Genomic DNA, 25,771 nt, shown 5'->3' with positions numbered 1-25,771 from the left:
ATGCTTTCTATACTATACCTGCAATGTTGCTAATTCTACCTGCAAAAAATGCCAATATATTTATGTAATACATAAGTAATTAGTCCCTCTATAACTTTGTTTTTGAATGACACAGGCTCTCTATGATGGTCTTTTATTTGTGCTTTCATACTGGCATTAAATAACTCATTTAAAAATAAATGGCGTTCCTTGTATTGTTTTTATCATTACCTAACCATTACAAGTTGGAGGCCACCTAATACTAGACAGAGAGGGAACTACAAAGCACTGAATATAGAATGACACTGTCACACTTTCCACCAACAACAACAACAAAAAAATCTAAGAAGCAAAACAATGGTCATCAGAAGAAAAAGACAAAAAAAATCATTCAGTTACTTTTATATTACATTTTGCTGTCATTTTTATCCAAATCGACTTACAAACAAGGACATACAGTAATCAATAGCAAACTATTCGTGCAGAACACAGTATAGAGCTTGGCCTGTATACTGTGTACGATATGCACTGGGTTAGTACATTTTTAAAGTTAATATGATGATCAAGGCGTTTAGTTCATCATAGGTGAGTGCGTAAACAGTCTCAGAACAGAAGGGTCTTTACTCGCTTCATGAAGGTTGAGTAAGGCAACCCTAGTCTTGTAGCCTCTGGTAGCCTGGTCCACCACTGGGAGACAATGACAGACAACAGTTAACACTGTATTATCAGTGGTGTGGTGGTACGCTAGGCTGGTAATCCTACAGCGTATGCGCAACATCAACTGATAGGTGACAAAAAACAGGCACACTTTCTTCAACATGGTATACATAAGGCTGTCATGTAATTGTCATAAGAATGACATTACCCATATCAGGAACATTAATGACACATTATTGATGTTGATGACCTTTGGCATATTGTTTCATTCAGGTTTTGGAATGTCAACTTGACAATCCAGAAACCAAATGACAAATGATGAGTCATAAACATCAATAATGTATTCCTGAAAAAGGTGAGAGTTGCAACACCCTTATGTAGACCACGCCAAAGAAAGAGTTACCTTAAAAAAGCCCACAATAAAACAACAAGTAAACTCTGTGTTGTGAGCAGCGCTGTAGCACTGTGTGCTAAGCTCTCCACATTTGGGTTTGCATACCCATGGGGACACAGGTTCAAGTCCAGCCTGGATCATTTCCCGGCTCTGCACCATCTCTCTCTCCGACTCATTTCCTGGCATGTCTTCATGGTCACTACTAGATGAAGGTATAAATGTATTGTACTTTTAAAAGATACCTGGTGTATGTTTAGTTTAAAGGTTCACTGTGTAGAATGGTGGTCAGAATGGGTACTGCAACTATGCTGCTCATTGAAATTGGGCTACCAATTGCCAAATATGATCTTTTCATGAATATTTACTAAATAATAAACCATTATCACCCGGTGAGCAGACGGTACATCTTCTGATTGGCTGAGCAGGTGTCCTTTATTCCCGGAGAGCAGGACACCAATGATGTCATGTGGGCGTGCGGGCGTCTAAGTTGCTTCTTTTCTAACTTTCTGGCGAGGTGACGTTACTAATTCTAAACTGCAGGTTGCTATGGCCAAGACCCCGTCGTTAAGTCTATCGCATTTGGTTGTCAAGTCAAAAACCCAGTGGTCAATTTTATCGCATTTGGTTGTCAAGTCACCCGAATATTCTGCGCGCGTCCTTACATGCCTCCATTAGAGGCCCATCTCACTAGATTAGGAAGTGGTGCCCATAGCAACGTACCAAGCACAGTGGTTAATCTACTTTCTCACAAAGCCTTAGATCAACATATTAATACTTAAATATTGGTAACCGGGTGATGAGCGGAATAACGGCTTCGAGATGTCCCGATATCAAGTGAAAATGGACTTGGCGAAGCCAACAGCCCTTCGGCTGCGCCGTCTGCCTGTTTAGAATGCTCCGCCTCGTCCATTATTTCCCTTGATATCGGGACACCTCGTCGGCCGTACTCCTTAAATATTCGGCCGAACTCCTTAAATATTTTACTAGTATAACCAAAGTACAATAAGTCTTGCAGCTAAAAATGTCTGAACATTTCTGGAAATTCAAAATGGCGGACCATGGAGAAGATCCCCCTTTTCATGTATGAAAAGGACAATTTTCCCTGTCATACAGTAATGAATGCTTAAAATTTGATGGTAGTGCTAAGTATTTGTTAAAAACTTTTGCAACATTTTGAAAATGAACTACAAAAAAAAATACACAGTGCACCTTAAAAGATGTGGAGGAAGATCACACATCGAGACACAAACAACAAACTATTTCACTATTTCAGATAATCTGGAAATATACACCTTAGGTGGTTAACCTGTTGACAAAAGAGGCATGTGGAGCATTGGAGACATGCAGTATTTATCTGTGGACCCAAATGAACAGGGGCCACAGGTGTGGAGTCAGAGAGAGCTCTCTACTATTGTTTACGCCTGGAGCTGGGCGAAGGAGAGGAGAGGAGAGGAGAGGAGAGGAGAGAAGAGAAGAGAAGAGAAGAGAAGAGAAGAGAAGAGAAGAGAAGAGGAGAGGAGAGGAGAGGAGAGGAGAGGAGAGGAGGGGAGAGGAGAGGAGAGGAGAGGAGAGGAGAGGAGAGAAGAGAAGAGAAGAGAAGAGAAGAGAAGAGAAGAGAAGAGAAGAGAAGAGAAGAGAAGAGGAGAGGAGTGGGGGAAGGGCACCACTCAGCGCAGGGCCCTGAGCGTCTCCTTCCTGCCTGGGTGGATGGCATGGCACAGGTGGGCCCTCTCCTGTAATGAGCACAGCTCGGCCTGTAACGTGATCGATCCACCTGCTGCTCCGCGCCATCATTAATTCATCTCCTCAGAAGCAACACAGCCCTCTCTTGCGCTTTCTTTCTCCCTCTCTCTCTCTCTCTCTCTCCCTCCCTGTCTCTCTCTCTCACGTTTAACTTAGTATGCGTGCACCTCGGAAAAACTGCTGCAATTCAGCCGGCCCAAGAAGGAGCTAGCTGCTGAGAAAGGAACTCCGCCGCTCGGCCAAACTGAAAGGAAACATATATAGAATAGGAGTGGCGTGAGGTTGTTACCTGGCAGCGCGCCCAGAAAAAAGGGGTCATAGGTCACTGGAGTATAACCATTGCCACAGAACTTGGCAACTGCCTGAACGCTGGGAGGGTTTGTTTATTACTTTATTTACTCCCGCGGCTCCTCAAAGGTTCTCTGGATCTTTGGCTTTTTCTTGTGTCACACTGTCATCCATTGACATGCATCCAGTACATTGATGTGATGTACAGCACATATAGTACGTTAGTGACATCTGTGTAACCCGCTTTCCGTGTGGTCAAAAGTTTAGGCGTCATTAAAAAGTCATGTCATTAAAATTACATGAAAAACTTTGACATGCAAGGTTAGGCTTACCACTGGACCGACACATAGTCACCCCTCCCATCCCAAGTCACGTCACAATTATTCAGTGTTGTTCATTCTGTACATACATATGCACCAACACACAACCTCTCTCTCTCACACACACTCTCACACACACACACACACACACACAGGTGGCTGGGTTGAGACACACTCACCTTGCCTTTCTGGTTGAGGGGCTCTATTGTCAGGGTGTCGGCCCCGATGTCCACGATCATGCCCAGCTGGAACCCATCTGTCGGGTGGGGCGCCCACACTGGCTTCCCATCATCCATTGCAACGGCGCCCGGCAATTCCCCCCACTCTATACGGATACACACACACAGGAAGTTAATGTGGCATGCACACACATACACACACAGGCAGTTAAGGTCTCTCTCACACACACACACACACACACACACACACACACACACACACACACACACACACACACACACACACACACACACACACACACACAGCGACAGCATAGGGGAGGTTTCTTTAATCGTTCATTAATTCCTTGGAAAAATGGTCAGGTGTGCACCTGGTGCAAGGCGGTGGCAAGTAGTGCATCATCTTTCCCTTCATCTTACAGCAAACAAAAAAAACAACAGCAACCTTTTCACTACCAGTACTTCTACTCCTACTAAGGACTTCTTTCTTTCCATTAGTGGAGATTTCTTTCTTTCCATCAGTGCAGTGGAGGTTTGAGAGCTTCTCCTCATATCCCCAGTGGCATCTTCTTCTCCTGTGATCTTGTTATTCAGATCATGAATGACTGACTGGGTAGTTATACACACTGACGGATCTGCTTTGCTCGATTCGCGATTCCCTGAGCAGTGTTGCCAGATTGGGTGGTTTCCCGTAAAATTGGGCTGCTTAGGACGGCCGTCTGCGGGAAAAAACGCCCATTTTTTGGCCATAGAAATCAATAGAATTGGGTGGGATTTAGTGCCTCCAGACAGGTTTTGAGCATCTTTTAGGCTGGAGATCATCATCCTCATCTGGCAACCCTGTCCCTGAGATCCTCCACCACAGCAGCAGCAGCAGCACATTACATTACCTATGGGACCACTTTGCTCCACACTACAGAGATTTCATGTAGTTCCCACCCAGGGAGTACCCATTAAAAAAAAAAAAAAATGATCAAACTTAACCATACTAAGCTCTGGAAATTGCGTGGGGAATAACACGGCACAGCATGATATTTCAGTTGGAAGAACTAAGGCAGAAGGGCAGATTATGAGTGCATTTGTTTACAACAGCTACAACGGCTCATTTCCTGTTAGAGGGTATATCTCGTAAATGATGCAACCTTCACACAAATCAAGTTTGTCACAGAATAGGGAGTGAAAGAAGTAGTATAAGCCTAGGATGAACAGCACGCGCCTCAAAATCCCTTTTCTTGAGATTCCGGGACAAAGCCTAGTGTAGCGTTAGCAACAGATGCATGTGAGTAATATGACACCAATGTGTGGAACATGCCCTATGGCTATGAAGAGCATTCGGCTCTAGCAGATGCTGCTACTCAACCCAACACATCTCTAGAGAAAGACAAAAAAGCAGAAGCTGACTGGGAGCTCAAAACTCAGTGGGTTACTACCAGCCCCACTGTTCCCTGACTACTCTCGTCTGCAGGCTGTTTTCCTCTCTCTGTATTGCTCAGACTTCCAGGATTAAAGAGACCAGCTGTTGGCAAGAGAATAATAGGAGCTCCGCACAGCACAGAACAGCACAACAAGAGCAACATGGGGAAGTTGGAGTGTGAAATTAGGGCCGTCACATGAGCCTCACATCATGCATGCACGCTGGCTGGCTGTGGTCACCATTGACTGATTCGCTGCGATGATGACAATGACAGGATACAGTTCCTAAGCCAATACCCACCCAACCCCCAATTTAGCCTCATATACGCACTCTATGCCCCACAGGCAGCCTATGATGGGATGGATGGATGGATGGATGGATGGCTGGACACCAGGATGGGGGTCTATGGGGGCTTTGCTCTCTGCTCTGCTGACCAGACCACCATGACCATGGCTTAGGAGACCTCCTGAGACTGTTTGGCCGTAATGATCAATTAAGAGGTCCATGTTTCAGAGAATCTCGAGCTGTCCCAGTCCCACCCACTGAGAAAAAAAAAACAAGTAATTTGTCCATTTGCCAGATTTGCACTGCAGTGCTTGTCATCCAACAGCACAATCAGCTACATCCAATAAACTGCTGTTGCAGAGTCATTGGAGTGGGAGTGCTGTTTGGCTGGAGTTCTCTATCACCCTGGCACAGGAACAAGAATGACAGCTACTTCATCAGTGCGCTATTCCCTAATTATTTAGTGTGTGGATGAATGCACTGCTTCACCATTGATGGATGCGCTCTACTCTTGGAGCAATTAGTGCTTTTGGGTCCAAAACTGGCATTGATTCAGAGTGGGCAAAAAAACAAAAGGACGGTTGGTAATGTTGCTGAAGCCATATTAAAAGTCTTCAGCTCTTTAACTATCGACATTCTCTATGAATTCAAACAGCAAGTTCAACAAAAAGAAAATCAGGAAGCATGCTCGACAACCCATCAAGCTTAGGCTGCACTGGGTGCTCAACTTTGTCAATTAAGAAAATCAAAGACTTAAGAAATAAATTAACAAAGAAGCACTCGACAGTTTTACTTTTCTTTTTTTATCTGCTCACAAATTGCTATCTCGCACTGAGGAAGGGTGCCAGCTCAGAATGATTGTAACATGGTGACGCAATTGCAAGGTTAACCTCAACTGTCCATGAGAAGAATGTTGCTATAATCAGACTGAAATGAAAGGTCATATAGGCGATGTCCCTGGGCATGAGGAACAATGAGTAAGTCAGGCCTATAAATACGTCTAGATAAAAATGGTACATTCCCATCAAACAATGTCACCCCCAATGTCAGGTTATCTGGTTGTTTAGGCTAGGCGTGTAGTGTGTGTGTGCGTGTGTGTGTGTGTGTGTGTGTGTGTGTGTGTGTGTGTGTGCGTGTGTTATCAGCTTGTTTTTTTTATTACTCTATTATGACATTAATGAAGTCCTAAATGATGTATGTATGCACTGGATTTTATGACACTCCAGCTTCCCGGCAGAAGTGTCCACCAACTGCCCACGCAGGAGCCTTCAGACGAGCACACCGACGTACAACAGTCACACATGTGCCATAAGACTGATGGGTATTATAAGAGCCAAACGGTAGGGCACTCGTCTACCCTGCGGCTGACACCGGGTACGATTCCCAGCCCGGGTCCTTTGCCGGCCCTTCCCCGTCTCTCTCTCCCCACTTGCTTCCTGTCACCACCTTCACTGTCCTGTCATAAATTAAGCAAAAAAGACCAAAAAAACCAGACTCAGCTGAAAAACACTCTGAGTCAACTAGAGTTCAGCTAGTAATGCCAGTGTAGCCGTCTTGATACTGGTAAAGCCACAGAAAAACGTGCAGCCCATCCACTTAGTTATCTCGTTAGATGTGGGATTGAGGTTAAGTGTCCATGGTTCATGGGCTTTAGGAGCAGCTTGGGACACTTGAGCAGGCCAAAGTTCCCACCACAGAGTAGACCTCAATAACCCGTGCAAAACCTGATGCACTACGTGCTAACAAAGGCACACAGTGGCAATTATATAATATGATATAATATAATATAATACAATATAATATAATATAATATAATATAATATAATAAAATATAATATAGTATATTGTATTATATTTGTTATTATATTATATTATATTATATTATTTTATATTATAATAAAAATAGGACGGCAGCATTATTCTGGAGGGCTAAATCAAAGTATGGCCTTCATCAGGGCAAAGTCAAATAAAGTACAAAGCCTTTATTGCCATTAAACACAATACAAAGAGATTTAGAGGGATGGGTTTGGAGCAAATGCAACAAATGGACAACTGTTAAAATCCATAATCCCTTGTCCTTCAACAGAAGACTACAGTGGGGGTCACCAACCAAGCAGCAGTTAGTCATGTTCGCTTGTTGGCCAGCCGGTCACTGGACGGACGGATGATGTTCTTAAGCAAAAATTCCACCAAGAACTCAAGAGCTAAACTAAAGGCTCGCCGTGATGTCACCGCAATGTGGCCCAGCAGCCTTTGCTGTGGCTTTGAAGCTCCGCCCTGCTGTGTGTGTGTGTGTGTGTGTGTGTGTGTGTGTGTGTGTGTGTGTTGCTGCTGTTGAATGATTCAACAAGGAGCGAAAGGGTCATCAGATAGGTCCTCAATCTGTTCCCAGCCCTTGTATGCCTATGCAGGTTACAGGGCGCAGCCGCTTGGGTTACCCCCTCAGCAAAACGTCGTTCATAGAGCAGAATTTGCCAGACAAAATCCAAGGCCTACGCCAACTTTATTTTCTGCCCCCGCCCGGTACCATTATCAGCGTTTATGGCTTATTGTTTGTGTTGCATGTTACTGCCCTTAATACTATGCACGCTCCATCAAAAAGCACATAGACAACAAATGAATCTGTTGTATGGCCAGTTGTGACTGTGGCATTGTGGAACTGGAGGGAATTAGACTGGGAATGGAATTTCACACGATGCTGGAACTTCAGGATGTGCGCACACAAACATATGTATATGTGCACACACATACACAATAAAAAGCCACTCCAACACACCAAAACCAAAGCATGGCATGTGAACTGTGGTGGGGTTGTGAACTGGAGCACAACTTCTGTTTCACTAATAATGGGATTACCACAAAAGATTAGAATGAAACTGGACAACAAACAACACCAGTCGATACTGATACAAAGGAGGGAGTCTCAGTTTTGAGAAGAACATGAAGCAAGCTTAACCAACACTGTATTATAGAAAAAGTGGTATGTAAGTCTTGCTACATAGACTTTTGAATCATGACTCATTACCAAAACAATAGTCTTTCATCTTAGATGGGCGCTTGGAACTCTACTACCCTACATACAGTGCAGTAGATCAAGAGCTTGACAGCTTAGTGCCATAGCACGGTTGTAGCAAAGGGGAGTAGAGTTGCCCAGCCGGGACTCGATGGGGTTATGGGGCAGTAAACTGGGTCTTTGAACACTATACCAAAGAGCCAGGCTCGTTGACATGACGGTCAGAACACACCCACAACCCATCACAACAGTGAAACCCAAATGTCTTCAGTGATCCACTGAGGGGTGAACGAACAGGCCAAATGGGCCCAGCCAGGGGCCTCAAGACATACCAGGTAGCATAGTGCTAGCCTGGCCGCCAAATCCGTAAATCTTCCAGTCAATTCACCAGTCAACAAAGCTCCAGTCAGTTCACCACTCCCACCAATAAGGGTAAGCGGTTACGGCATCTGACTTGTAGCCCAAAGGTTGCCGGTTCGACTCCTGACCCGCCAGGGGGGAGTAATTAACCAGTGCTCTCCCCCACCCTCCTCCATGACTGAGGTACCCTGAGCATGGTACCGTCCCGACGCACTGCTCCCTTATGGCGCCATTGGGGGCTGCCCCCTTGCACGGGTGACGCATAAATGCAATTTCGTTGTGTGCAGTGAACACTTGTCTGCTGTGGAGTGCAGGGGTGTGGAAACACCAAGCTAATATCGTGCACCTGTGTCAGTAAGATTTCAAAAGAGCACTAAGGTCCATGAGAAATTAAACCTCTTCTCCCCCACCGATTCTGTTTTTTGGTACCAAAATATATTTTTGTCTAAAGACACTTGATGAACTGATTCGTCCCTGTATGTATCTGCTTAGTGTAGTAGATCAGTTCTCCACTCCACATCTCGGTCAACACAACCCTTTTAAGTCAGTCATCGACTTACATAATGTCGTCATGGTAACTTGGCAGTAAAGTATGCCATAAAGCCTAGCTGGAACATACAGCGTTTGTGTTAAGTAACGGCTCAAACACAGGGTTTTATTGCTATATTGCTCTGTCTTAGATGTGTGCTGACAAAGAATCCTTTGTTTAAAAACTCAGATAAATACCAAAGAGCAGCTGCAAGACCCTTACCCAGCTTAGTGTTGACCACAGAAAACCTCAAAAGTTATGCAGCTGAAAAAACATTTTTAAAAATTATACAGAGCAACGCCAAAAACATTAAGCTTTAACAAGAATCCATGACCTATTTTTTTTTTTTATCTGGAGCTATAAACTATGCCTTCGATTCAATGAATGGCCATAGTCACCTAGAGGTCAGCATGCCCATTTAGCTCAATGGAGAACACTGCTGAGAGCTATGAAGAGATGTTGAAGCCATGACTGACAATGAAAGGGGGTTTGATGATTCGTCAAAACATGTGGCACATGCCAACAATTCTCTGTTAAGGTAGGCTACTACTGCGTAGAATATCAAGTTTATCATTTGAATATGTTCATCACCTGAACTTTAGGAATGACATTTGTCATTTACATTTGCATACAGCAGCCGATGAGTAGGGATCAGTAAACATCTACTTTACATTTCTCCTTCAATGAAATTGTAACAGACGTGCCCACCAATGGGGCTTTCCTGTTTGCAATGTCGAACTGTGCCTATAACTGTCAGTGAATAATGTGTGTCCACCAACCTCTACACCTGTCAAACTGTACCTTGAACAAAACCCATTCCTAACCCTCACCTGTTGGTGAACAATGTGTGTCCATCGACCTAAACCAGTGATTAAAGAAATGCCACTTCAGCATATCATGCCACTAAATCATCTAGCCCCTACTATACAAAGTGACAATTTGACATGTTTTGTGCCCTTGAATGAGTAAACCAAGTCAGCTTGGTTAATCATTTGTAAGAATCTCAACAGATGACATGCAAGCATATGAGCCAATATATGATATAATTTACACTGTATATTATAGGGCAAACCCTTTATCAATGAACAATTGAAAAAAACACCACAACAACATTGACCAGCATGTGTTTGCTATAAAGTATACAGACAACTGTATATTTCACTTGACAATTTCCATATGCAGTGTAGACCATGATGCTTTACCTGAGAGGGCTTGTGTGGCCTAAGAGAGAGTAGCATCTAATTTTCAAAAAAAGATGGATTTTATATACAGTTCTCCTTTAGGTTCTATTAGAGTCTTTTCCTTAAGCCAGGCAGGCTATATGTAGAATGTGACTACAGAAGAGAAGAGAAGAGAAGAGAAGAGAAGAGAAGAGAAGAGAAGAGAAGAGAAGAGAAGAGAAGAGAAGAGAAGAGAAGAGAAGTCAACGTGCACTTCAAGGTGTGACATCACCGTAAGGCCCACTGACACATTTCTCAGCTGTGTCAGCCCGTCACCACACAGTATCCATTAAAGTGGATTACACGGCTGCTTGTCCTATGAAACTTAACTAGTGACCGGTTATGGGGGCACAACTAGTGCCACATATGGGGGCAGGTTTGCTTTTAGTTTGTCTCTAATCCTCTTGGCATGTTTGCCTAATCCCAAGAAGAAGGGAGACACATATTAGGTCTGCGGTCATTGAGAGAAGAGACATGTGGGTCATAAAGTGCAAGAAAGATCCAATAGTCATCAAAAAGGATGGGGCTACAAAATATTGCCAGTTATTCTGTCTCAGGTCTTACCATTTGATCATCTGGAATACTCAAATCCATGCAGAACTCCAAGATGCCTTTCATTTTGCTTTTCATTTTGGAACCTATGTCTCGAGGGCCATTTGCGGCCCTCGAGGCCGTTTTGTCCAGCCCCCGATGTAATTTTAATGTTGTGCAGCTTGACATGAAATATCACATATTTTGTAAATTAATCTTAGAAATTACATTTCCAATGCAATTAAGTTATATCAAGGGGACCTAGAGAAGGTGGGGTCTGTTTTAAAGGTGTCTACCTTCAGTATAGGCCTAAATTGCATGGGGAAATCCTGATTTGTGTTCATAGTACGGCCCTCGGAGGACTTTTACGGCCTTTGAAGGATTTTTAAGTGGCCCTTCGAATGAAAAAGGTTCCCCACCCCTGGTCTAACTAGACGTGTGGGTGATGTCTACATCTAAGATGTATCAGTAAACGGACACTACTATCCCAGCAAGTGGTTGTCCATGGAAACCCTGGCGGCCAGATGGACATGATGCAACGACAGGGGTCAAGGGGCAAGTAGCAACTTCCTGGTGTACAGGATATGACCAAACAAAAAAAAGAACCCTGTACGTACGCCCACTATATGATGCAGCATCAGTCCACTTCCTGCTTTCAGTGTGGCAGGGGGGATATGGAAAACGCATTGTGCTGTGCTATCTGTTCTGTTCCAAGCCAACAGGATGTAGAAAAGAGCAATGTTCCTGGTTAACATCCTCTACTGCTCTACTTTACTTCCTGATTTGGTCTGTGGCCCAAGTAATCAACCCTGGCAATAAATAAGTTGAGTCAAGTTTGAAAATCTGCACCTGGAGATAGCCAATGGTAAAAAAATGCCATAAATGTACAGTATGGAAACTAGGTCATCCTTTACCTTTCTGCCTTTTAATGTGCATACTTTATCATACAGGGAACTGAAACCAGAGTGTATGGCCACTCAACTCCAACACATCAAAGCACTTGTCTGTGAAGGATGAAACTTTGCCATAGATAGGCCTATATTACAAATAATCACATGTAAAAAATGTGTGTAATGTATTCTGTATTTATGTATGTATGCTACTTCACACCTTAATTTCCCTGGGATCAATAAATGATACTCTACTCTATTCTACATTATGAGTGTAAAACCCAAGGCGCCATTCAGAAGATTAGAACCAAAGCCATTCAAATATCTTGTGATACAGATGTGTGCTGAATCAGGTCAAATGTTTGTATAACTAGTATTTCATGTCCATGAGAGCAGGACAACACACAGTCCAGGAATTCTATCTTAATAGATTTGACAGGCTGTTCCTCTCTTTAATGCATTATAATCATTAGGCTACTGGCTGCTCTACTACAGTCCTACTACAGTGCACCATGATAATGTTTGATACAGTAACATTACTTTCACAGTTACAGTTAAACAACCTCGCCGTGAAAGAATCCAAATACTCGTTGATAATCACCAACTATGCATCATGCATTCTTGCTAACTAAGCCTATGAGCAGCTTGAAGGCATTCCAGGCGCACTGCTCAGTGCTCAGCATAAAAAAGCTAACTCTCTCGTAGTCACCGCACAAGTTCTGTCTGAGTGGACACTCCATCCTTTCAAATTCTGAACCCATAACAGAACATTCTGAATACATTGCCTGCCTATGGAGTTAACGGTGCAAAGAATAAGCTTGCTTTATCTCAACTTTTCCACATTAGCAATGCATCTGGGTGACATTAATAGTTTGCTACCCCATCAGCTATCAGCTGGCAAGCGTGCTCAAGGTGGTCTTTACATGACACATCCATAAATTGTGTCTGGAATGTCAACTTCCAAAGCGTTCCCCACAGACGCGCTCCACTTCCTTGCTAGCGCGTTAGCATCGCTCAGAATGGTGATTAATGTTTAAAATAACAGTGAACCATTATTCGTGAACAAAAAGCTGTTCTCTTTATAAACACGGACAGAAATGGCCAAATGAGAAGTCTTTTACTTACACGCAGGCGAACTGAAACAATATAGTCCGTAAAAAGGCTATGGCAAAGAAGTGCGTTCAAGTTCCTCCAGTTAGAGCCGCTGTCATTAGTCCGTCACAACAGTCCCGTTGGTACTCCCAGTCTGGCCCGGCTTTGGATTGAAGTCTAGCGGTGTGATGACGTCAGGCGCGGAGGAGGGAGTCGCTCCAGTCTCCGAGGACCAGCGGAGGAAGAGGTAGAAAGACCTGTTTAGTTCTGCCTTGAGGGAAGAAGGCTGACTGACCAGACCATGCTCTCTGACTAGGATGCTGTATGGAACATTATCCAACGCCCAGGTATCTAATAGTAGACGTTAGGCAACTGTTGAAGAAATTACAGTTTGCTTTTAGAGAGTAGGCCTAGAGGAATTCTAAAACACATTTGAGTAACTTTACAGTTTGACCTCTTTCCACAGATCACCATGGCTCCCAGAGTGAGTCAACAACTTGAGATCTAGGCTATTCATATTTGATGAGCAGGTAACTCAAACCGTTTTAAAACATCTCTGAAGTAGACACTCTATCCTCCACTGAAAGCTTACACCGCGTTTGTAAGTCTAATTAGGACATTTGATATGCACCATGTGGGATCTTATCACATTTCAAAGCAAGATATGAAGATGCAGGTGTAAGATCGATACATAATGGTTACATTTTATCGTCTCTCTATGTAAGATACTGTGCCGTGAGCCACCATTAGAACAGACTGCAAGCAATTAAATGTTTCCTTTAATTATTTGATGCACACAACATTCAGTGAATAGTCTTGATTTAAGTGGCGCTGCTACACTAAATAAGTTTATGGAATTTATTTTTATATCCTGTATATGCCTTATTCTGTTCTTCTCTGGCTCTGCACTGCCCATCCTGGTTAATGACATAGGTCCAATCAAAGAAAAGCCCCTTTTAAAGGGATGTGCTACCTAGTGGTCAGGGGTAAGCAATTATCTCACTGAGGCATGGCTAGTAATTAGGTCTCCTTGCTTGGGGTGTTGGTCTTGAAAGAGGGGGTGAGAGGATTAGAGGAGTGCAGTGCATGGTTGAGTGACATATTTGTTAACTGAGAATATCCTGCTCTAACTCACACCCTGCTGTACTGTAATGTGTTGTTGTTGTGAAACTACCAGAGGGAATTTCAGGGGAAAGGGTCTGTAACTTACTGTAGACTGGTCCAAACGCTATGGGCCTCCTTGAATCCCCCTACTCCTGTCTAAACCCTATGGGCCCCCTCAAATCCCCCCTACTCCTGTCTAAACCCCAGGGGCCCCTCAAATCCCCCCTACTCCTGTCTAAACCCTATGGGCCCCCTTGAATCCCCCTACTCCTGTCTAAACCCTATGGGCCTCCTTGAATCCCCCTACTCCTGTCTAAACCCTATGGGCCCCCTCAAATCCCCCCTACTCCTGTCTAAACCCTATGGGCCCCCTCGAATCCCCCCTACTCCTGTCTAAACCCTATGGGCCTCCTCAAATCCCCCCTACTCCTGTCTAAACCCCATGGGCCTCCCTGAATCCCCCTACTCCTGTCTAAACCCTATGGGCCTCCTTGAATCTCCCTACTCTTTACCAAGACATAAATAGCCCTCGTTGTGATTATATTTACTTTGTTTTGTACTAGGGAGGAGCTTGAAGATTGTTTTGTTTGTGTCCAATACGTCCAGCTGAGTCTGAAGCTAGAGTTATTCCCAGGCCCAGCACCAACACCCAGAGCACCTTGAGCTAGTGGGAGATTAAAATGTTTTATGCATAACGCATGCCCAACTTGGAGCAGGTGGATAGCAGGGGCCTCCACCTTTACTAGGCCTGAAATTGTGTGGCAGCAGGTCCAACAACAACCAAATAAGGCAGGCAGGTAGGGACCCTGGAAATCACTGGGACGGTGCTGCCCCTTTGGTGTGGAGGACAATGGCATCTATTATTCATCAGCTGCTGCTAGCAGCAGTCAAGACCGGTGTCTGTGGCACTGGCCAGCATCCGGGATAGTCCTGGTGACCATCTGGGAGGAGATACAGGGTACTATTCACATACACCTCCTTTGCCTTTGTTCCATCACCTTTGTTTTTGTTAGGCTGGGTGTGCAGTATTTGGAAGAAAATAAGTTAGAAAACAAGTTTTTTGCAGTACTAATATAAGCCAGTCAATTATCATTAATAACAATAATAATGATTATAGTAATGCTCAAGAGCTGTTATTCCTTAATTTCACTCTGTAAAATGGAGGTTTCTTAGTTTACTCAAGTGTTTTCCGAGAAGACCAAAAGCACCACAATTTTCAAAGAACATTTTGTTTGCAGTTTGTTTCTGCATTACTGTGCCTGCCACCATCAAAAAGAGCAAAACTATGTTTTGTTTGGATAATACCGGTACCTAGAATTAAAGATTATAAAAGTGCTTGTGACATGAAGTCGCACCATTATTTGGTCAATAGCCAAGTTGTGCGTGGCTAGACTTAAATCCTCCCTGATATGCAAGCCTAGACCTACTAAGCCCATAATGTCATTACACTGAGTGAGAATGCGTTTGTTCGACTGACAAAAGTGGCAAAAAAAAGTTATCGTGTAAATGAGGCTTCCCTGAATTCTGATCAGTTCTGCCACTTGTGACTTCTTTCCGTGACATGAGTAACAGGTTGATTGAGATTACCACCGGCTTGTTTGGACGTTCGGGCATGCATTACCCACAATCCATATGTTTGTCTGTCTACTTAGCGAACAGATGGACTACTCAAAAGGGTCTCACAAATAATTGATTGGCTAGGCACTTACTTAATGCAACAAGGCAAGCACAGACGAAACTGTGAAATGCTGCCATTTAACCTCTGAAAAGGAAGTCTTTCATGCAGTCATAGGATAGGTACCTGACAAACCAAAAGAGAATATTTTTATTCTGTTGTTATTTTTTAATTAACTTACATTGAATTTTATTACAGAATGTACAGAAGCAGTAAGAACTCTGCAAATAAAAATTTGCAAGAAACAAACAATTTGCAAGAAACAACAAAAAAAAGCATCTTCTGCTTATAGATTAACCGTGTCCAGCTTTTCCAGCCATTTGTTGTTGTAGTTGAAGTTTGAGAATCAGCTTTCTGATTTGTTGTCTTTTCATCGCTACACACCTCTGAGGAAACCAACCACTCAGGTCCATGTGTGCATCGAGACCCTGAAGAGGACTCTTCAATGGAGAAAGAGACAAAAATGGAAAAAAGGTTAATAAAAATCCATCACACACATGCATGTCTCCAATGTAATTAATTGTACCAGATATTTTACTGCAGTCATTAAAGGGGCGAAATGTAGGATGACGTCGTTTGCATGGTGCCCGTGGCTGGCATGCCTGTCTCAAAATCTACACAGTCACGAAAAAAATGCTGTTTAAATAAACTCGCTGTGAGAAAGTATTTAATCATGCCAGCAGTTGATACAAATCTGAATACGGTATGTAAAGCGATTTTTCGTATGAGAAGTGTTTCCCACGACACTTGAACGGGTCGCTCTGTAGGACGTCACATTTGTGTTCTCTGACAGCAGACCGTGGGAGTGGCCGCGCGAATCATCATTCACTTACTAATGACTCAAATAAGCATTGGCTGACTCGGGACAGTGATTAATTAAACATTTAATCCTACATAGAGCCCCTTTATTTGCAGTAATATTTTTCTTGGCATACCTCAAGGAAGCTCTCCACATATTGCAGCAGGTAAAGGCCACAGTCACTGAAGTTGTTCTGCTGGGGCACCAGAGGACTGAAGGACTTGATCTCAAAACTGCACTGCTGCTCCCCCTTCCTCACCCTCCACTCCTCCTCCAAATATCTATTAGAGAACTCAACTCATCACTCCAAGACTCGGCATTGAGAGAGTTTACTCACACTATGCCATACATCATACCATGCAGACAGAGGACTGAGTTTGTTTTGCTTAAAGGGGACTAGATCAGGAAAAAACCCTTAATCCCCTTCAAAGTCAAGTTCATTTGACCACGGTGATTGCACTGAGCACTTAGTTACAGGAGCCTGGTAGCTGACCGCAAATACATCCAAGAACAGTTAGGAGTAATTTTCTATATCATTTGTTCTATTATACTTTTGAGACGTTGTCGAAAAAAAATCTAAAGAATCTAAAACACAGCATCTAAACATACAAAAACAATAATTTATTACACAAGTAACTTAACATGTTAAACGGACCACACTCCGATTAACCTGGCTTTCAGCAGGTTCCAGGGAGCACGAAGAACTGTGTACACCAAAAAGGGGGGAAAATCAAATTTAACATGGTTGGGTTCACTTACTCTTTCAGGATGGTGACCACAGATGACCGGTCGTGGCCGAGGGAATCCATGATGAGAATGCAGGGCCTGCAGAGATAAAGAATATTATTCCCATCTATCTAATGCCATAAAAGCAGACTCAGTATCTTGTCTGATGATGAACTATGATCTGGGATCGTTATGCATTATGACATCCCATCAAAGATTAAATATCAAGTCAAGTCAATTGTACTTCATTGTCAAAAATCTATGTAACAGGGTTAGCACAGAAGTTTGAAATTGAATTTGACCAGTCTCCAATGTGCAGTTTAACTAAAATAAGTTAAATTTAAATAAGACATTGACGATAATCTCTCTCTCACACACACACACACACTCTCTCTCTCTCTCTCTCACTCACACACACACAACTAACCTACTCATACATGAATTTACAATTCTTTCTCTAACACATTCATACGTAAGGGCAGTCATGGGTGAGCGGTTAGGGCGTCAGACTTGCATCCCAGAGGTTGCCGGTTCGACTCCCGACCCGCCAGGTTGGTGGGGGGAGTAATCAACCAGTGCTCTCTCCCATCCTCCTCCATGACTGAGGTACCCTGAGCATGGTACCGTCCCACCGCACTGCACCCCATGGGGCGCCACTGAGGGCTGCCCCCTTGCACGGGTGAGGCATAAATGCAATTTCGTTGTGTGCAGTGTGCAGTGTTCACTTATGTGCTGTGGAGTGCTGTGTCACAATGACAATGGGAGTTGGAGTTTCCCAATGGGCTTTCATTTCACTTTTACACAGCATACACACAGTATGGCTGTAGTAAATATGGCTGTAGTTGGCAGTCTCCGCAAATTAGGATGAAGCAATACTATTTTCACTGTAATTGTTGAATTTTTCATTTTCATCATCAGGATTGTTACTTTAAAAAGCAACCTGCAAGAAAGGGAACCCTTCTATCTTGCTGTGCTAAAATAACTATCCCATCTAGTGGCAGAAGGAAGAATAGCAACTCAGCCATAGAGTTGTATATTTTGAGGCTTTTTGAAAAGGAGAATGGTTTCATTTCACGCTTACCGCTCAGTGCCGTTTCGTTTGGGAACACTTTTCGTGTACTTGACCAGTTCACACTAAGCAACAAAAGAGGTGAAAAGACTTACATACACACGACCAAATATAAACACACACCACATAATGTAACATGTATACTAAGGTAAAACAGAAACGTGGACGATTTTTAAGTCAAGCAATTGAAATAATTACGCCTCTCACCAAATCCACATCCATGTCTTCCTGATCGTCAGAGGAAAGGCCATCTCCTAGCAATGTGCTTCCCTCAGTTGGTCCTGCCGTGACAGAGTGTGTGGGCTTGTAGAAGAGCGATAAGGGGTTGGCGGCGCAGGAGACGTCTTTGCCAATGCTCCAGGAGAAACTGGTCTCCAGCCAGTCCGACTGGGCAGCCTGTTCCTCTGGCCTGAGGCGAATCGGGGTGGCTGGTGGTGGGCGAGACTGGCGGGAGCCATTGGGACACCAGCGCCCAGGGTTGCACACAATGGCCAGGAACCAGTGGGCCCTGCATAGTAGAAGACACAGTCATGGCGATGTAGTTTTTTTATGGGCCCATCAAAGAAATACTTCAGACATACAGAGACAGGGGAGTAGGGATATAAAAAGCCATTTCCCAGAAAGTCATAAATCACTTTAAATAGAATTTCCATATTTTGTAACAAAATAATCGTAACTTGATTAAGGTTCTGACATTTCCATAACAAATTCAAACATTAAAACACTTATTTCAACAATATTAACTGCGGAAGACCATAAAAACACATATTTGAATATTTTTTAAAGTTGATAGTGTTTCGTACAAGAGCTGTTCCTATGGATTTGTACCCAAAATTCTGCTTAGGAGGTTGCATGCACATTTGACATGGATGTGTGATTCAAGTTTTATATGAGTAGGGCCCCTGAATGGTGGAGATAACTTACGACTGATTGATGGGCATAAATATAAAGTCCTTTGCAAAGAGGTCAACATGTCTGGTCCATGTCTTCACTCGATCATGCCTTCTTGTCTTCAGACTAGAAAACATAACCATACCAATTTGCCATCAATCTTTTTGTGTAAACCGTTCAAATAAAATAATATCCCATTGTGATCTTGCTGTTAGATTCTCTTGATAGACTAATTCAAATGGCACTAGGGCTGCACAATTATGAAAAAAGAATGACCATCACGATTATTTGGGTCAAAATCGGAATCACGATTTTTAATCACGATTATTGATTTTTTTTGCAGAATTTGATTTTCAAATTATAACAAAATGAAATATAACCATGAATTAATTAAATAAAGGATGAACAAAATAACACTGAATTGTAATAATTATGTAAAAGGCAATAGCATGAAACTTAGGTGGAAAGATTTCTAGCCAGAGACACAAGCCTGTCAATATGTTCTGGCTTCAAGGACACTCGAAGGCAGGTCACTATTGGGAGGGAAAGTAATCTCATCGCCCCCTGCTGGCAACGTCCCAAGCCTCTGCATCAAATGAATGGTTTTTTTTCTTTAAAAAATTACATCTTTGTCCTGACGGCGAAGTAGGAGCACTGGCTGTCGTATTATATGCATGTTGGCCCGTTTGATCGATTCAGGGGGTAATATGTTTTTTAACTGATCTGAACTGATTTTAATATTCTTAAAAAAGCTAATACAGAACCACACTGACTCGCATGTGTGACGTGTTCACTTCATGTAATTAGCATAGACAAATTAGCATAGCGAAACATTAGCCAGAGAGGTGGTTACTCGTCATTACAGAAGCCATCATATCTACTAGAGAAGCTAAAACCAAACCAAACTAATCGAGTGTATATATGTGTAATAAGACGCCAATATGGAACTTACAGGACTACAAGAATGTGAAGAAACGCGAAGAACTTGCGTTCGTCTGTTTCCCTGTGTTGACATTGAGGCGCGAAGCACAGCATGCTGGGAACTGTAGTCCGTTTCTGACCAGATTGGCACAATTTCTACTTTTCTTAAAAGGGCAAAAAATGACTCAAGATTTCGACAGGTAGTAGTTCATCCTATTGTGTAAGCTGAAACATGTGTCTGGTGTGCTAGTTCAGCGTCATATCTTTGTGGGATTTTTTTAAAAACTCGTCTACGGGAGTTGCAATTGGATCACCCTGGTGATTGGAACGTAACCGCTAGGATTGCCGTTTTCCACTTTCCCTCCCAATTGCCACAATTAAATACCGATTGAAATATCGATATCACAATTTTCGATTATTTTCGATTAATTGAGCAGACCTAAATGGCACTATTGGTTAAAAATATGTATATTGCAGGAAGTTTAGTTTTGAACACTCCAAACATTAATGTCCTTCATCTGTAGAAATCATGCTTACGGCTTTTCGCTTGACCCATCCATCCTCTGTCTCCTCCCATGAGTGAGATGCTTGAAAAAGAAGGAGCTGAATATGTAGGTGCGCTCAGCCTCTTTTCCCTTCACCTTTTCCATCATCAAATACCTGAATGAAAAACAACAATACTAGTTTCTGATGTCTGTTATAGTTTCAGTTTTAAGCAAGAGAGTGATGCTATGGACCCAGGACAGAAAAAAAACTTACTTCAGGTAGAAGTCTATGATGACATCGTTCAGAAACTCTCCTTCCTTAAGGCATCGGAGGTCCTCGTTTGTAACAGATATGCCCCCTTTAGACGGCGGAGGAGGGTAAACCAACAACCTTCAAAACAGAATTAAGCAGCAACAAGATAACCCCAAAACAAAGGCAACTAAAAACAACAACAACCACAACAACTACAGTAAAGCCACAGCGCTCTTTGTCTTGCCTTTTCACAGCGTCAGGAGTAGCTGTTGAAAGTGCCGTCGTGTCATCACTTGTGGCATCTTGCAAGTCCTCCTCATCTGTGTCCAGGATCAAGGTCAATTTCTGACTGTGTGACACAACAGGACTCTGAACAATCTGCAAGAAAGAATAAAATCACAGAGAAAAAAAAAGTAGAAACAAAATATTAATTCTGAATTATGATACTTGAAAACACACAGCATCCCAATGGAAATGTGCGACTAAAAGAAAAAGACTTTCGTGCGCTCACCTGAAACTTTTCTAGTGTGCACGTAAAACCTCAAATTCTTCAGGACTTCAGGTGTGCACAAGAACATTTCTGGGTTTTTGTTAGTCAAGCATGTCATTTTAAGGGCATCTGACCACCTGCTTGCAAAAGTTCTCCCAGTTAACATTAGGGTTATGAATTTGCCCCACGGTACTTAAAGTGATACTGTCCCATTTTTGGAATAAGCTTATTTTACACCTCCACTTGAGTTAAATAATAGGGTTTTACCGTTCTCTTTTACTTTCAACCGTTCTCTGGGTATGGCAGTGCAAGTTTAACCTCCAAAGCTAGCAGTCAACATTGAGTCCTATGAGACCAGCTGGCGGCTAACTGGTCTCATAGGGCTCAATGTTAACTGCTAGCTTGGAGGTAAAATTTGCACTGCCATACCCAGAGAACGGTTGAAAATATAGGAGAATGGTAAAACCATATTATTTAACTCAAGGGGAGGTGTAAAATAAGCTTATTTCCAAAAATGGGACAGTATCACTTTAAGTGTCTAAAACGAAGCCAAATATAAGGGTCTGATTGAACTCTGCAATGCTTAAGTACTCGCCTTGTCTTGTCTCATTAATCTGTGGTTTACTTCTTCCAGAGAGATTTTGCAGGGAAACCCCTTCAGTCCATTCGCTTTGCCAATGCCGGACAGGATGCTCTTGAGGGCTGTCAGCTCTGCTGCTGATGGCAACTTCTCAAGCATCAGCACAATGTACTTCTCTAGATGGCCTTTGAACACAGCAGAATAAAATACATGAAAACCTAAATACTGAAAAGGCAGAAAAGCATGCTAGTCCATGAGCCTATACTATTCTTAGAAGCTCACGTGTAAACAATGTTCAAGAGCAGTACTAAACTTTTGCATTACTCCATAACTTGATGCATATCGTCATGTAAGCGCGTATGTAAGCGTGCTCCAAAGTACGATTGGAATTTGTTCTTTGTTTTTAACAACACAGATTAAGTCATAACACAGGACACAGCGTAAAGTAGGTAAGAGAAAACATGTTTTTATGTACTGCATTGATGCCTAATCAGGGGTACGTCTACCACTAGGGGTATGACAGCACACTACATGGATCATTATAATAATAACAAACATATGGAGCAGCATGGTTACATTGGGATAGAGAAGGTGATATAGAGCATGAGTGTAGGGATACTCATGGTATGACAAAAAGGCTAAGGCAGTACGCTAAAACACAAAAAAGGTAGGAAAGCCGTTGTACTGTACAACAGTGTCTTGGTGGAACTCACTGCATCCTCTGTCACAGTCAGGCTCCTCTGCCATTTCCTGGAGGGCCACGTTGAGCTTCACTTTGAGCCGTAAGCTGCCAACAGCGGTGGTCTGAAGAAACATGACTGGCCGTTTCCCATCAAGGCACAACTCACAGCTGGTCAACTCTGACGACTGCACAGACACTAATAAACAAAATAATGTATAAATATATCCAATATTCAACACAACTGAAACACTGTAATAAGGCGATGCAGCATGTCGTATTTTGTACAGTTTTCTTACCACACTGCTCGATTTCAATCTTCTCCAAAGTGAACTGCGAGTGCAAGATAATCTCAGTCATCATCATAACAACACACATGGAATAAAAGCTACAATGTATTTACAAAACATAAAATAACTCACAGAAACTGTCCTCTTGCCAGTCAAATGCACTGATCCCAGTCTAAAACCTGAAATGTCCAAACAGAGGTCTCTCAGCTCTGGTTTCAGAGATGATTTGTTGAGCTCTGATAGGCATAGCTTGAGTTTGCGCTTCTTTGATGCACTTTTCTCAGCCACAATGTCGCCATGCTGTGCAGGAGAGCAAAGGCAGACAGTCAATCCAAGGCAGCCACACAAGTTGAGTGAAGACTTCCTTGCCTGTTTAGCAGTAGAATGCATGTGTGTGGCGAGTATAACAAATGTTTTTCAAAGAAACCCTGTCGTAAAAATGTCAGAATTCAAAGTTATAGTATAACTTTCTGCGAGATATTTTTTTTGTTACCTCGTCTCTCATGCGGTACTTCCTTGGCAGTCTTATTTTGGGCACAGGGGGGGTCTTCGGAATGAAGTTTGCAGTATCTGGACTGGGTGCCATGGCATGTACTGAGATACCAGGAGGCTTGGGGGCAATGCTTGGGAAGACCCTCGTTTGAGGGACCTTGGGACAAGGGTCCTCCCTGTAAGTGAAAACTGATGATGGGAAGGTTGCCCAACATGAGAACTGCATTTTCGAATCTGCACAGGCTTTTGTGAGAAAACCAGAAATCATCCTGTATCACTCAGTTAAATGTATTGCCATACGTCAGGCTCAGGTTTACATTCACCCCACTGAACAAACTGCTAACAGCATGGATATCTCGGCTCTAGATTACACAACAGTGGCAACACATACACATATGAAATAAACTCATCCACCTCAACATTATGAACACAATATTTACACAGCAACATCCCTGGCACATTTAACATTCCCAAGACATAAACAGCAACAACACAACCCACTCCCTGTATGCCCATTTTACGTAACAGGCACACTGGCACAGCCACACTATGGAGGATTTAAATAAGCTTGGTAAAGTGTATTGAACAATAACTTCTTCAGATATTTTTTCACTTTTTCACCTTACCTGTGCAAGGAGTGTTGCCCATTTCTGCCACACTCTGTTGCATTTGTGCCTTAGAGTTGTCTTCACCTCTAGAATGGGACGATATTGACAGTTTGAATTGACTACAATTGGCACTGTTGCATTATCGACAAACGTGTGTCTTTCAATAAATCAAATTGATAGTGAATTGGAGTACCTTTCACATCCTCTTCGTAGAGGTAAGAGGCTGAACTGAAAGACTCGCCCTTGAATTTCACGTGGAGTAGGGGTCATCATCTTCACAATACCAGAGCCCAACCTAGGCCTACACAAACACAATTGTCTGGATTTATTACATACTTCAGTGCTTAGGCTGGTGATGGCCCTTTGTTTGTAGAACAATGATATCAATGGTCATGTTAAAACATGTCCCAGAATAGTATAGTCGTTCTAGTCCAAACACCTGTGTGCTATTTGGAATGATCTGCTGATGACAACCAAATTAATTTACTTCACAGTAGGTATTAGCTGCTAACGCGATTAGCACGAGGGCCAACATGATAACACAATGAATTGGGGAGTTGAGGAAAGAGTTAAATCTCAAGGGGAACGTTGTCTACCTTTGCAAGTTTGATTTAACTTATATTAAACCTGCTTAAGTATACACATTTAAGCATACAATGAACCAACGCCTTTTCCTCACCTGTTTAATGAGCTAATAAGTATTTTCCCCACGGACGTTATTATCTAGTCAGTGGTTTTTGATGGTTCGGTCTTCAAATCCGTTTACCTACACCACTTCGAAAGAGCCACACTCTAATTTTTACATGTAGCAGATACTTCCACTCGTGTCAAGAAAAGTTGAGTCACCTGTAATGCTAGATGATAGGTGATTAGGGAGGGGGAGAGGATTGTATAGCGGTTCTTCTGAATGGAGGCACAAGGATTGGCCGTCAGTTGTCTTTGGCAAGGCGTCACTTCGCTCTTCAGTCTTGGCGGCAAAGCAAAAAGAACCAGGCGCTCCATGCCATTCTCTAAAGACTTTTTTGAACATTAAGGACGGGATACAATAATTCCATGTGTAAAAATACACACATTTTGTCCATTCCAAGTGAACTGCTGTTTGTTGCAAAATAATATGGTTTTCAATGAAATGCCTCTTGTGTAACATTGTAACGCTTTCACGTTCTCATTCAAAAAATGTGTTGTTGCCATCATTGATTGTTCTAACTAATAGGCCTACACAATCAATGGTTGTTGCCCATTCACACACACTTTCCCCTGATATGACACACACAGTGGATTTTATTAGTCGTTGCGCCAGGAGGGCTGGGGAGACATGATTCTCAAACTCTGGGCCAGGGCCCACTGTCAGAGAATCAAGAAATGACTTTAATTGTAAGATTTGAGCAGTGTTCCGTTTACACAACACAACTGTGTGCAGTCTGTAGCCTGCTGTAGTTGGTTTGTAGGCCTACTGTAGGGCCTACTTTAGGCTATTGCTAGGCTTGGGTTGCACCTGCACCTTTCTGCAGGGACATCAACTGCTGGCAGCTGGTGCTACCTTTCAACTGTGCACCTTGTAAGATGGTGGCACAGGGTGGCCACTGGCCAGAGTAGGTCTTGCAACTATGCAGCTCATTGAAACTGTGCTGCCTGTTGCCAAATTTGATCCTTTCGTGAATATTTACTGAATAATATAAACCTATAGTTGTATAAAAAGTGCAATTTTCTCAGTCATGTTGAACACTTAGAATTTGATGGTGGTGGTAAGTATTTGTTTAAAAGGTAACATTTGTGAATGGGCAGCATGGATTCTGGAAATGAACTACAAAATAA

The 25,771-nt window shown here is 42.8% G+C and overlaps 2 protein-coding genes across 5 annotated transcripts in view; both read right to left on the bottom strand.

Moving 5' to 3' along the window:
- The window catches only part of myo6b (myosin VIb), a 107,902-nt gene extending 94,816 nt beyond the window's left edge, over window positions 1-13,086 (bottom strand). The window contains exons 1-2 of the mRNA XM_063184114.1: window positions 12,928-13,086; window positions 3,561-3,706 (exon numbers count right to left, since the gene is read on the bottom strand). Coding sequence (XP_063040184.1) covers window positions 3,561-3,677 — 117 coding nt within the window. The 5' untranslated portion in view covers window positions 3,678-3,706; window positions 12,928-13,086. The remainder of the gene's footprint in view (window positions 1-3,560; window positions 3,707-12,927) is intronic.
- A 2,701-nt stretch (window positions 13,087-15,787) lies between these two features.
- senp6b (SUMO specific peptidase 6b) lies at window positions 15,788-24,914 on the bottom strand. Of its 4 annotated transcripts, none has more exons than XM_063224125.1 (17): window positions 24,803-24,914; window positions 24,150-24,257; window positions 23,975-24,042; window positions 23,350-23,537; window positions 22,989-23,156; window positions 22,866-22,899; window positions 22,601-22,765; window positions 21,903-22,072; window positions 21,062-21,195; window positions 20,839-20,955; window positions 20,617-20,739; window positions 19,192-19,284; window positions 18,475-18,775; window positions 18,280-18,332; window positions 17,232-17,297; window positions 16,609-16,753; window positions 15,788-16,113 (listed from the first exon to the last, which is right to left on the bottom strand). In XM_063224125.1, the coding sequence occupies exons 2-17, from the start codon at window positions 24,227-24,229 to the stop codon at window positions 15,967-15,969; spliced, it is 2,052 nt and encodes a 683-aa protein (XP_063080195.1). In that variant the 5' UTR covers window positions 24,230-24,257; window positions 24,803-24,914; the 3' UTR covers window positions 15,788-15,966. The 4 variants fall into 4 exon arrangements, with proteins under 4 accessions (XP_063080195.1, XP_063080194.1, XP_063080198.1 ...); XM_063224124.1 differs by having other exon boundaries at window positions 24,636-24,890; XM_063224128.1 differs by having other exon boundaries at window positions 23,350-23,524; window positions 24,636-24,888.
- Window positions 24,915-25,771: the final 857 nt, after the last annotated feature.

The sequence above is a fragment of the Engraulis encrasicolus genome, chromosome 19, assembly GCF_034702125.1.
Source record: "Engraulis encrasicolus isolate BLACKSEA-1 chromosome 19, IST_EnEncr_1.0, whole genome shotgun sequence".
Taxonomy (NCBI): Eukaryota; Metazoa; Chordata; class Actinopteri; order Clupeiformes; family Engraulidae; genus Engraulis; species Engraulis encrasicolus.
The sequence above is the reverse complement of the archived record's forward strand: the minus strand, read 5'-3'. Positions and strand labels throughout refer to the sequence as shown.

What these genes read in the sequence shown, in the direction of transcription:
- senp6b (XM_063224125.1), bottom strand. Translation starts at nt 24,229, where the DNA reads ATGATGACCCCTACTCCACGTGAAATTCAAGGGCGAGTCTTTCAGTTC. An exon ending in GATTAATGAGACAAGACAAG is followed by an intron (nt 21,196 to 21,902) that starts GCGAGTACTTAA and finishes TCTTTCTTGCAG; the next exon opens with ATTGTTCAGAGTCCTGTTGT. An exon ending in ACTCCTGACGCTGTGAAAAG is followed by an intron (nt 20,956 to 21,061) that starts GCAAGACAAAGA and finishes TCTGTTTTGAAG; the next exon opens with GTTGTTGGTTTACCCTCCTC.